General features: G+C 45.7%; 1 protein-coding gene across 7 annotated transcripts in view; it reads left to right on the forward strand.

The window, feature by feature from the left end:
- CGNL1 (cingulin like 1) overlaps positions 1-12615 on the forward strand; it is a 90362-nt gene that overhangs the window by 53721 nt on the left and 24026 nt on the right. For all 7 annotated transcript variants that reach the window (XM_083475589.1, XM_083475587.1, XM_083475586.1 and 4 more), the window contains one exon: positions 11811-12017. In XM_083475589.1, coding sequence (XP_083331715.1) covers positions 11811-12017 — 207 coding nt within the window. The remainder of the gene's footprint in view (positions 1-11810; positions 12018-12615) is intronic.

Consider the following 12615-nt stretch of genomic DNA (forward strand, 5'->3'; position numbering starts at 1 on the left):
AGCCAGTTCTGTTGACAATTTGACCCTTTTCCTGTGGCTTCCACAGCCACCGCCCTGCTCTGCCATGCATATATGGGTGAGGGGGAGGGGGTTGGCCCTTCACTGCGTCCCTTCCCAGCATTCTATCTCTCTGATGTATTCTTTGTGCATTACATAGCTCACATGTCCCCAGCCTGGTTCCCTTTAGCTGTTGTGAACTGCAACTTTCATCAGCCCCAGGATTATACAGTTGAACTGGCTGAAGTGGTGGGAATTTGGAAATCCAAGTGGTTGGAATTTGGAGAGCACCAGGTTGGGGACGGCTGGTATTGTTGACTGTCCCTGCTTTTTACACAATGATTTCACTTGATTTTTCTGGTTGCGTGGTGGAAATGGTGACTTATCAGAACTGAGCAGTTCTCCTACTCAAGCCTACTTAAATCTGCTTTGTGGGTGGGTGGATATTGGAAGTAAAAGGAGTTCCTTTAGATGTTTTGTTGTTTATTTGTTGCATTTCTAAACCATCCTTCATTCAAACAAATTCCAGGTCAGTTTACAAAATGAGTAACATTTAAATTATGAATAGAAGAGTAAAAGAGCAGTTTAAAATAATGAGACAAAATACAGCAGCAGGCATAATCTGCCTGGATTCCAAAACCTGTTCTGAGACTGATCAGTTCCACCAAGAGCAAGTCTGCTTGAAGAAGGACATTTTAACTTGGTACCTGAAGGCCTGATCAGTGCTGATCACACCTCTAGTGCAGGGAATTCTGTAGTCAAGTTGCTGCTGCAGAGAAGCCTCTGAATACAGATAACTGCATATCCCAATGGGATGTTCTGCTTGATTGTCAATAATTGGCTGAAAGATCTGGCAAATATATGTTTATATTAGCAGTTAAAAAACACACACCATGTGGTTAAAAAAAACCTAACATTCTGCACGGAAGGGTAATCATGTGGTTCTTATTGTTTGTCAAGCTGACATTATTTATATCTGGAAGTTTCATTTGAGCCACTTTGTTAAAACCCTCCCATGTTAATTCTTTTGGCCCAACTGAACTTTATATAACCAGCTTACTTTTTGGCAGAGGTGTCAAAATCTTCTGCTGTTCTGTTATTTCCATTTATTTGAACTGAATAGTCTGTTTGCCTTTCTGTGTTTGGGTTTTTAAAAATCATTTTCTTATCTACTTGGCTGCAGCACTAATTACAGCCATAAAGGCCCCATGAAGCAGCAGCGCATAGCACAATGTGGCACTTCCTGGCCAGAGGCCATGTGATGTGATTTCCCTCTGCTGTTGAATTTTTGGTGCTATGAAGGGGTGCAGAGAGAGATTGGGCCGGCCCATCAGGAAGTTCTCTAGCACAAACCCCACTGACGTGAACATGAGATGGAAAAAGAGCTTGGCTGTACTCTTGCATATTTATTTCAGTGGGGCTTGTGCAGGAGAATTTCCCAGTGCTCTGTGTTGTACAGAAGTTGATTTAAGAAGTGAGATGGTCTGTCTTGGGCACCAAAACGTTTTCATGCTGCCCCTGGTATCAGGTGTAATACATGCCATGCTGCCTTAGTTCTCAAAGCTTGGCCAGTTCTGCTGGAGTCTAGTCTCGCTCTTTTCCTAAGGCTATCTAGAAGCAAGAGAATACTTCTGTCTGATGGTGTCACATCTGAAACAGGGAAACCTATATTGGTATGGCGGGAGCTTTGGGGTTTCCCTGTTTAAAGCCTAACAAGTCCACAGGTTGAGGCCCTGAGGGAAAACAATCCACCCGTCTAGCGAGACCCAGGCCATTGCTGGGAACGCGAGTTAATCTTCTACTCGATTGGTATGACCTTGGCTGTGCTGGAGAGCCAAGCAAACAGAGTGTGGCAGAAGCAATGTACGGCTAAGAGGATAACACAGCCCTGAAATAACCACTTGTTGATAGGTTAATCCTTTTCCTGCTCTGGCTGCTTGTAGCCACGTTAGGCTGTGTTTATGCTGTGAATGAAGTGGCTTGTTTAGCGTGAACTGTACGTGGTAATCAAAGATAGGAGTGACACACTCTGTTATTAACCCAGGAACAAGGCTCTGGAGTCCTCTTTTGACTCAAACTGCACCTTGGTTCACACAGAGCAAGCCATCACTCAATAGCTGCAGCATCTGGCAATGACTAGAGGAGATTAGGCAAATTCATGGACAAAGAGAAAGCTAGTTGTGGCTCCATTGGACTATCCAGAGGCTGGATGTACTGCTAAATATACCAGTTTCCAGTCGCCCCTGCTCTCCCCAGCTCCTCTCTTCCCAGGGACGTCTTATGTCCTTTGATTTCATGCTTGGCAGGGGGTTGGACTCGATGGCCCTTGTGGTCTCTTCCAACTCTATGATTCTATGATTCTATGATTCTATGATTTAAAACAACAACATCCCCAAATTAAAAAACACACAAGTTAAAAAGCAGTTAGAAACAATTAAAACATTTAAAACAATTAGGGCACTAATAACAGCAACATAATCCCTCCTAACAGCAACAACGCCCCCCCTCAAACAATTCCCCAACCCAAGAGTCTGTTCAGCCACCTCAGCTTTGGTAGCTGGAGTCAGTCAAGGCGTCAGCCTCCCATGGCAGGTGGAAAAGGCCTGCAAGGCAGGGAACAGGTCTTCCAGCCGAGATGTGAACGGATTGCACCAAAGGCTCAATGTCCAATGCCAAGCGATGTGAACAGTCTGCCTGTGACACTTGGTCTGTGGTGATGGTCCATAACACAGACAAACCATCACATGATGTTGTAGCCCCTCAAGTGATGGGCAGGCTGCCACTGGGATGGTTCGTTCCCACAGCAAGCCCACGCTAGAGGTATTCCTTTTTTTCATATTTGTAGGCAAAGCGTGAAGACGGTGGCATGGAGTTGAGGCGAAAGTAGTGTTTGACGTTGCACACATTCCCCCCACTTGGGTGGGGAAATTTCTGAAATCCAGAAAAGCTGTTATTCCAGCACATGTGTTATCTCCAAAAGTTTTGTGTCAGGCCAAGTTTTGTTGCTAAGTCAAAAAATGGGTTGGGGGTGGGAACTTTGAAATGAGTGACAGGAACTGAGCTAACCCAAGGTATTTTTATGCCCATCTTGCCTCTTCTGGAATTAACACAGATCGTGATTACATGGAGATTTTACCTGTTGAAGTCTTCCTAAAGCGATTCTGTGCTACAGAAGCCTCCTGCCATTGGTGGAAATGTCTAATGAGTCAGACTTGCCTGTCTCCTAGTTTTCAGCTTTTAATGGCATCCCAAATGGAGAAGCCTTCAATTTAGAGTTCAAATTTAAGTTTAGATGTTAGATTAGAAGCCTTCAGAAGGAAGTCCAGTGATCTTCCTTTCAACTAAACCCTAATTCTGAGTGATAAACTACCAAGGTAAAATGGGTTAATCCAGCCCCCACTGTCTGTTATTAGCATGTCTTTTGATAATTAGGCTAAGTATACAATAATCTCTCAGGCGATGTACGCACCCAATTCCTTCTAGGATTTTAGTACTGAGAGTCAGAATTCAGATCCATTCTCCTGGGGCTACTGCATCACTGTATCCCTGGAAGGGAGTTGGCCTATAACTTAGGTGGGTCACAACTGAGGTGTTGGAAGATAAGTCACCGGGTCTCCTTCAGCATTGTGTCCAGTTATCCTTTGACCCAAAGGAGGAAAGGTTATTTACTATAAGAACTGCTTTGAGAGTTAAAGCAAAACAAACAAAATCCAGCCTTATTTTCCACCTTCATTTGTTGATGCAGTTTTTCGCCCCACTGTCTTTAAGCTAAGCAAACTCTCTAAACTGCTGTTGTATGGCCAGACTGCTGGCTTGACCTGTGGGGCAGGGGTTGTTTTCCCAACCCACAATATGCTTGTTTTTTAAACTGTCCAGACGGTGATATTCTTATATCCAGTTAAGATAACCAGCTTATTCCACATTCAGCACTAAGTCTTTTCTGTAAATTCATCAGCAGGATTGCAGGGCAACTCTTGGGCCCATCCAAGATGACCAGAAACTGAAAATCTGCTTTGAACTTGGCTTCCTTCTGACATGAAGGGAATGTTGTGAGTCACACTTAGCTGTGTAGTTAAATGGGCCTCCTGAGCTGCAAGGACTTAGCTGTACTTTAGCAACAGAATCCTAGAATTACAGAGTTGGGACCCCAGGGGTCATCTAGTCCAACCCCCTGCAATGCAGGAATCTCAGCTAAAGCATCCGTGACAGATAGCCATCCAGCCTCTGCTTAAAAACCTCCAAGGAAGGAGAGTCCACAACCTCCCAAGGGAGTCAATTTTTGAGCCACGTTGCAGATCTGCCCAGATTGATTTGTGCACTTGAGAGGGAGGGTGCAGTAGCAGCTAGAGTTGTGCTTCTGACACATTGGAAAGCGGCATTTTGGAAGCAGGAGAGGAAGAATTTGTATTGGAGAGACTTGGATCCGTTTTGGTCACCAAAGTGGATAGCTTTCTTGGTTGCTATGCTAGCCCATTGAGCAGCATGTGCCTCTTAGGCTGCACTGCAGAACTGGTGCCCCGGCAGATATTGCCCTCCACTAGGGAGTCTTGTGGGCTCCTTCTGCAATTGCACCATCCATGGTACCTTTTATGTAGTGGACCTGGAATGGTGTGTGTGTGTGTGTGTGTGTGTGTGTGTGTGTGTGTGTGGAGATGCTGGGAAGCTGGCTTTGGCTATAGGCCCAGGTGGTCAGAAATGCCTGGTTCTGCCCTGTGTGCTTCTCATGTACATTTTATGTTTATGTATTTTGTTAAAATATTTCTAGCAGAAGGATTGAAACAGTAGCAAATTATAAAAATGGAAGCAAGACAACATTGTTACTTAAAAATAACAGCTGAATTGAGTAATTAAAGGATGAATAGGCCAGGCACTTTCCCTAGGGCCAGCAAAAGTGCTGGGTATACATTTGTAAAAAGGGAGTTTAACGGGGGGGCCACCACTAAGGAGGCTCTTCTCTTTCTTAACTCCCAGGTCACTGAAGTAGAAGCACATGTAGGAGAAAATTTGAAGTTGACCTGCCAAGCTGGTGCCCTCCAGATGTTGTTGGACTACAACTCCCATTGGCCCTAGCCAACATAGCCAGTGATCATGGATGATGGGAATTGTAGTCCAATAAATATGGAGGGCACCAGCTTCAGCAGACACATCAACTTGGTCATTTTTATCTCCTTTTTTGCAGATGGAGTGGGTGGGGGCTGAGCAGGGGTGCAGTGCAGTAATTTAAGGCTCTGGTCTTATTAGGGCTTCTCTCTTTAGAGGACAATGTGTTGTGCTTGGCTGACGTCTCAATGTGGCAAGCCAGCCCTGCGCTGCTCAGAGCCTTCCTGCCATGTGGGGCCCAAAGCCTCTGCCCTCTAGTGTGGCACCAATGGCACTGGGGGTGAAAGGGCAGCAATTTGCCACAGGCAGCCTGACAAGTTTGTGGCTGAGCCAGCATTTGGCCTGGGGGGTTTCCCACCTCCCCGTCTTCTCCTTCTCAGTGTACTGCTGGCTGACTTCTGTACAGATTGGCATCAGCTCCTGGGGTGGGAGGTTGTGTTGTCCCAGGTGCCTTCCTAATAAATACTTGCTGCATTTAGCTATATGCAACCAAGCCTAACAAAATTGCCACTTGCCGTTGGCTGTGCTAAAAGAAACCCACCCTTCAAACCAGTGCAGTGCGCTGCTCTTTTTGTGGCAAACCAGCCCGGCCATGTGCCCGCCTCCCATGCCTTCTTGGCACACACTGAGTGTTGCAAGGAATTAGTCTCAGAAGTGAAGAGCTCAGGTTCAAGGCCAGGCCAGCCGGCCACTGAAGGCTCTTTTTTAAGTGGGTTTTTTCCACCTAGGTTCTTGAGATATTCTCAGCCTATCTGGATAAGTGAGCAGGTGATTTTGGCCTTTGCCTGCAGGAATCTTGCACAGCCGGTTCTGTGGCTTGTATTCTGTGCTTTGTGTTAAATCAAGTAATCACGTTTTAACCCTTGGGAGAGCTGCTGTGAATCACAAATGAAGGAGGGCAGAGCGTGGTGGGGCTGGGGTGGGGTTACAGTAAAACAAGGTTAGTCCAGCACAGGCATCTAACTCCAAACTTTGTATAGCCTTTAAACACTCTGCTGTTGGTTTGGGGGCATCTGGAACAAATCGATGTTGTCAACCTGGCTTAACCTGGCTGCTTCTGGATCCCAAGGCTCTGTATCTCTGTGTGTTTGAGTAGGGCAGGGGGGAGTAGGGAGAGGGTATGGTGTTCCTTACACAGTGCTTCCCCCATGTGCAATTCTTGTTATACGTAACCCAAGTTGTTAGGAAATAACAGTGCCTTTGGGCAGATCCAGAAGCTATCTGTTTCTCAGGTACGGAACACCGGTCAAGTTAGACCCCCAGGATCTGGCCACACCACAAATCCCCCCGCTTCACTCCAGCAGCTGAATCTTTTCTTAGCCTGGATTTGGGATTATTAGCAGCACTTTTGAGGCTTTCAGGACCATTAAATAAATAAATAAACAATTAAATCTCTTTTAAAATGTCATCTGCTTTTGTTTCAAAAAATCGTGCTATTTCTTTTTTCCCCCATTAGTTTTTATTGAAGATGTTCTTGTATTACAAAATTGACAAATACACAAGGGAAAGTACATATAGCACCTCCATTTTTGATTCATAGAGTCTTTTTCACGGTTCGTTAATGTTCAGTATGAGACACTAATGTCATAGGCATCTTATGGTTGGAGGAAGAGATGGGTAGGTCCAATATTTATGTATTTATCTTCATTGGCATTGCGAGGGGTTGGAGGGCCTGGGGTTTGGTTGGTTGTGTTCAGTTGGTTGCAGTGTGGCTTGTTTATATGTGGGGGTGGTTGTTTGGTCAGGTTAGCCATATTGGTTTGTATGTTATTGTGGGGGGTAGGTTGTTGTCTTGTTGTGCTGTGTATGTGATGAAGAGGAACCACACTGGGATGAAGGCGTCTTCCTTTGCTGGTCCCCATGCTAGTTTAAGTATGTTGGCTAAGTTCTCCAGTAGGGCGGTTTCCCATACATTTTGGTTCCAGTGGTCTATGTTTGTTCCTGATAGGTCTTTCCAGGGTCTACTTATGATGTTTCTAACTGCTGAGAGTAAGTGACTCATGAGTTCCTTGTTGTGTACATTTGCATTGTTGTCCTGGAAGTTATTTAATAGAGTTACTTCTACAGTGGTACCTCCGGTTACGAACTTAATTCGTTCCGGAGGTCCGTTCTCAACCTGAAACCGCTCGTAACATGAGGCGCACTTTCGCTAATGGCGCCTCCCGCTGTTGTGCTGCTGCCACGTGACTTCCACTCACATCCCAGGGCACCCTCCCAGTTTGGTGTCATCTGCAGATTTGATGAGCATCCCCTCAATTCCTTCATCCAAGTCATAAAGACATTCAGTTCAGTTTATTGTGTTTACATTACACACATAAAAATAATAAGAAGAATACTGCTGCTTATAGTGGCTCACATTTCTACTCCCCGACCTTTAGAGGATAAATGATTTCCTATTCCTCATTTAAGTTTTATTACACGAATTTGTAAAGCCTTGGCAAAAAAATTGTTCTAAAGGATATATACTTCTCTACATTAGACAACAAAAATCAAGCCTTTGCAAGAGACGTACCTCCCTTCTGTGATCTTAACAATGGGTGGATGTAATTATTTCTAAGATCGTTATAAAATGGGGATCCAAGGAGTACACGAATTATGTCTTTGACTGACACAGAGTTTCAGCCGCAAACTCTGTCCTTCTTAGGAACTCCTTTATGTTGGCCCATTTTTATAAAGACATTGAACTACAATGGGCCCAGGACAGAACCCTGTATCACTTTCCCCCCAGGATGATGAGGAACCATCAATGAATACTCAATCAACCAGCTACAAATCCACCTAGCAGTTACCTCGTTCAGCCCACATTTCTTCCAGCTGTGGGAGATGAGGCAGGTGCACAGACCAGATTGAGGCTGTTGGGATCCTTAGGAGGCGGTTTCCATATACACTGACCAGATCTTTCAAGTAGAGTCCATGTATTGAAATAGGTGGTACATTTGGAAAAAGAGAGCATTGTAAAATCCTGCAGTCCTTTGATATATAGAGCAGGAGGTGTCTTCTCTGTCTAATGTGAAACGTAAGACTGAAATGGCAGCTGCCAGAGTATTAGCTGCAGCAAGACAATCCTCCAGTTCTGTAACATCTTTATTGGTTCCAATCCTGGGACTGTCTCCACCCACAAATTTTCTACCTGGACTCTTCAATGGACACCAGAGGCCCTTCCTTCTCTTTCTTCCACCACCTGAGGTCCTGTGGGTGGGCACACGAGACATGTCTTTGTGCCAGAACTGTGGGATGTCTTCGGAATGAGGCCTATCCTGTTCCATTGAGGCTACTGCAAGGAAGACTGTTTGAGGGAGGTGCCCTTTTAACAATGATTCTGTATTCAGCTATTACCGTACCTCTCCTGGTTTTTAGCACAAGACTCGGCTGTGCTGCATTTTCCTCCTTGTCCCATATTTCCCTCATATTCTTTTTTTGTTTGTACAGTTAGCTTCTTTTTTAAATGGAAAGCTTGGGTAGAGATATTGGTTGAAGACTAGATCATCTCTATGGATTTAATAATATAATAAATAATAATAAATTTTATTTATATCCCGCCCTCCCCAGCCGAAGCCGGGCTCAGAGCGGCTAACAACAGTAAAACGATAAAACATTCTAAAATCATTTCATTCTAAAATTAATTCCAATCAAATTAATGGCAACCATTGGGCTAGAAACTATTTCTTGTTTTAAACCCTATAATAAGCAGCAGATATTGAGAGTGATCAGTGAGGAGTTGGTTAATGCACAGTTGCAAAGTATTAATTTGAAATATTACATCCCCACATCCCCGCCATTCAGTCTTGAGCTATGAACAACATAATCTCCCTCAGCTTTCACTTTCATGTGCATAATGGGATTCCTTTAGCAAAGTTTGGTCTGAGGGTGACAGGATGGTGGCAGTGGGACAAATCCCTCTTAAAAACATTTTGTACCGCAATGCATGGGAGAACTGGTTAAAGGGCAGCTCATTTGAGCGAAAGTGTAACCTTTGCATAGCTGCCAAGGTGGTTGGAGACCTGTGGCGGTTGGTGACTAAGTGCCGGTCACACAGCTTTGGGTTGCCTTCAACAGCTTTTACTCGTACACCCCCTTCCCCCCCTTCCTTCCAGCCTCGTGATTCTAAATAACATGGGGGGGGGGGCAGAAAGCCTTGGAATAGGTTCTCATAGCATGGCTCTTTACTGGTCAGCTCTGGGGAGCCGAAAGGGGCAGATGAATTGGCATCGAGGAGCTGATAAACATTAGGGAGAGCAGGCAGCAGCCCAAAGTCATTCCCCATCCAAAAGGGTTCAGTTTTGTACAAAGGACGTTGGGGATGGAGAGCACTCTCTCTCTCTCTCTCTCTCTCTCTCTCTCACACACACACACACACACACACACCCCTCCCTTCTCTGCTCTGTTTCAATTAATCCAATTTAAAATGCTCGATAGAAAGTAAGACAGAGTTTGGAAAGACTGGTGCTTCCAATACCATCTCTGTGCCAACTTCTCCCAATGGCCCTTGCCTTCTCTGGCTAGAAAACTGCCACCGGCATCTTTGTATGGAGCCACATGGCAGAATGCACGTCCAGCGAACCTTGTGAAAGCCCCTCTGAGAGTTACTACTTTCCCCCTGTTTCTCTCTCTCCCACTACCACATGGGAGCTGCAAAGCCATGCTGCCCGCATGACAAGAGCCCGTGTGCCAGGTTGATGGCGCTGGAAGTTGCACTCGAGTTGTCCCTAAACGTGGGTGTGACCAGCACTTGGAGGGTTATGAGAGACCTCAGCAATGCATTCACTGAGTTCTGCGGCTCAGCAGGTCCTTTCAGTGTGAGGCCAAAGGAAAGGCAGGCCCCTCTCTGGAGTGTTTGCTAATGAGCAGAAAACTCTCGGCTCTCCTTTGTGAGAACTTGGAACAAACCTGCGCAGCCACAGCAGAGGCAGACCCACCTGATCTGTCTATCTTGCTAGCTATCTGCTAGCTAAAGCCTTTCTAACAAATCATGCAATTTTAAAAATGACGTTCAATCTGATAGGCACGTTACAGTGGGGAAAAGGAAGGAGGAGTAGAAAAGCAAAATAGGCAAATCTGTGTAGCAACTCTTAGAAAGTATTAGATGATGGAGTGGCAGGCTGCCAATGGGAACAGTTCTGCGAAGGGAGGAGTCAAATGGCCAGTGGTGCTAGCCAAGCCAGTGGGACGGGCCCTTGCATCAGAGGCTGGCAAGAGCCCAGGAATCTCAGCTAAAGCACCCATGACAGGCAGTGGCGTAGCGTGGGTTGTCAGCACCCGGGGCAAGGCAAGTAATTTGCGCCCCCTAACCCGTGGATTTGCGCCCCTAACCCGTGGATTTGCGCCCCCTAATCCTAACCCCCAGATGTTGCGCCCGGTGCGGCCGGCCCCCCCTGCACCCCCAACACTACGCCACTGATGACAGGTGGCCATCCAGCCTCTGCTAAAAAACCAAGGAAGGAGAGCCATCATACCTGTCAATTAATCCCAGTTCTTCAACCCCAGCTCCATTCCCAGTGTCCATTGTGCGTTTTTGGTTAGAGAGAATGGCCAGGGAAGCTGTTTTAGTGCTGTCCATTGAACCATTCCTGTTAAATTCTGCCTTTCCACACTGTGGGACCCAGTGATGTCCAAAGCTGTTGCCCTCTGGTATATTCTTCCTAGTAGACTTGCAGCAAACCAGAGTTGAAAAGAGAAACCATATACAGTGGTACCTCGGGTTACATATGCTTCAGGTTACACACTCCGCTAACCCAGAAATAGTGCTTCAGGTTAAGAACTTTGTTTCAGGATGAGAACAGAAATTGTGCTCCGGCGGGGTGGCAGCAGCAGGAGGTCCCATTAGCTAAAGTGGTGCTTCAGGTTAAGAACAGTTTCATGTTAAGAACGGACCTCCAGAACGAATTAAGCACTTAACCCGAGGTACCACTGTATTTAGAAGACAGACTGTGTGAGCCCCAAAGCCACTTCCTTCACTGCCTCTCCCTGTTCACGGCATTCCTGCTTTGATGCTGATTCTCTAAGATATGTCATGCGATGGTTTCCTCCTCCTCCATGGCAGATGGTTCAAATGATGAATCCCAGGTGGGAAGCATGGACTCTCCTGGTTCATATCTGCCTAGTCTGAGTTTCTGCTGATGCAAATCTGCTGGTGGAGGATCTTCTATAACAGTGTTTGTTCCTCTTTTTTTTTAAGTGTTTGTTAAGATGGAATTGCATTTAAAGGCTCAGGACCCCCTCCTTGGCCACCTGCTAACTCCAAGCCCGTGTGTTAAGCAAACACATCAACAAAGTCCATCAGGCAACAGATGGAGCCTCTGCCAGCAGCCTGCTGAGAGGGTTCAACAGCTTCCTGATTTCTACTTTCTAATGACCCAGCATATCCTCTCCTCCCCACTCGCAAATGCTTAAGTTGCCTCTTTTTTGAGCAAATTGGTCAGACCATCTAAATTCATCAGCAAACAGGACTTTGGCTTCTGCCACTTTAAATCCAGAGCAATTCTGCCCCCTCCAGTCTCCATTTACAACCCTGTGGACATGAAGCCACATACTTTGAGGTTCAAGATGCCAATGTTGACCATCTCTTCAGATACAGGCCAGTGTGACTTTCCAATGGAGGCACATTCTATACATTGTGTGTGTGTGTGTGTGTGTGTGTGTGTCTGTCTGTCTGTATGTGGTGAGTCTTCTCAGAGCTGCCGTCTTCTGACCCATGTCATGTGTTGTGTTCCTAGAAAATGGGCTCCCTGTCCAGTGCCAAGGCTGCGGCCGAGAAGATGCAGAGGACAGCAGAAGTTCAAGTGGCCAAGATGGTGGAGCAGAGCCAGGAGTTGGAAGGAGCCATTGCAGAGCTGGAGAAGCAAAGCAAAGAACTCCAGCAGGAGCTGGAGAGCATGAGAGGAGAAGGAGGGAAAAGGGAGGAAGTAATAAAGAGCTATGAGGTGAGCATTGATGCACAACCCACAGCCAGCATGTGTGGTTTTTTAATATCTTATTTATTAAGTCTCCAAAAATGTTTCAAAGCATTTGTCATCATATACAATTTTTTTAACATCCAAAGTTTCTTCTTCACTTCCCATCCCTCCTTACCTGATGCTTGTTTTTTTTATTCCTTTTTATTCGTTGTTTTATAACAGATATATTTTTTATTATCTAAACCCCACTAAAAACACTAAAACTACCTAGTCATCATGTTGGGCTGCTTGGGCAAATGAAAAAATCTGCCCATCATCCAAATACACTAATCCACTGCTTAGCCACAGCCAACATGTTTAGAAGCCAAAAGAAACCTGTGGCTTTGAATGCTCAGCTGTAGCAAAGGCACAAGTGGAAGGGTTTAGGGTGACCTTTGCCGGCCTGGAGCCTCTAGATGTTTCAAACTACAACTCCCATCAGCCCCAGCCAGTATGGCTTGCGGGCCTTGTAACAAGGGGCTGGGCAGAGTAAGGAAGGTGAAGTCTGAACAAGATGGTTTCTTCTTTATTTGCTTTATTTTGTAAATACTGTACAGAAGTCACCCTTCTGCGTAAGATTGTTAGG

The sequence above is a fragment of the Podarcis liolepis genome, assembly GCF_965112155.1.
Source record: "Podarcis liolepis genome assembly, chromosome: 14".
NCBI classification, from domain to species: Eukaryota; Metazoa; Chordata; class Lepidosauria; order Squamata; family Lacertidae; genus Podarcis; species Podarcis liolepis.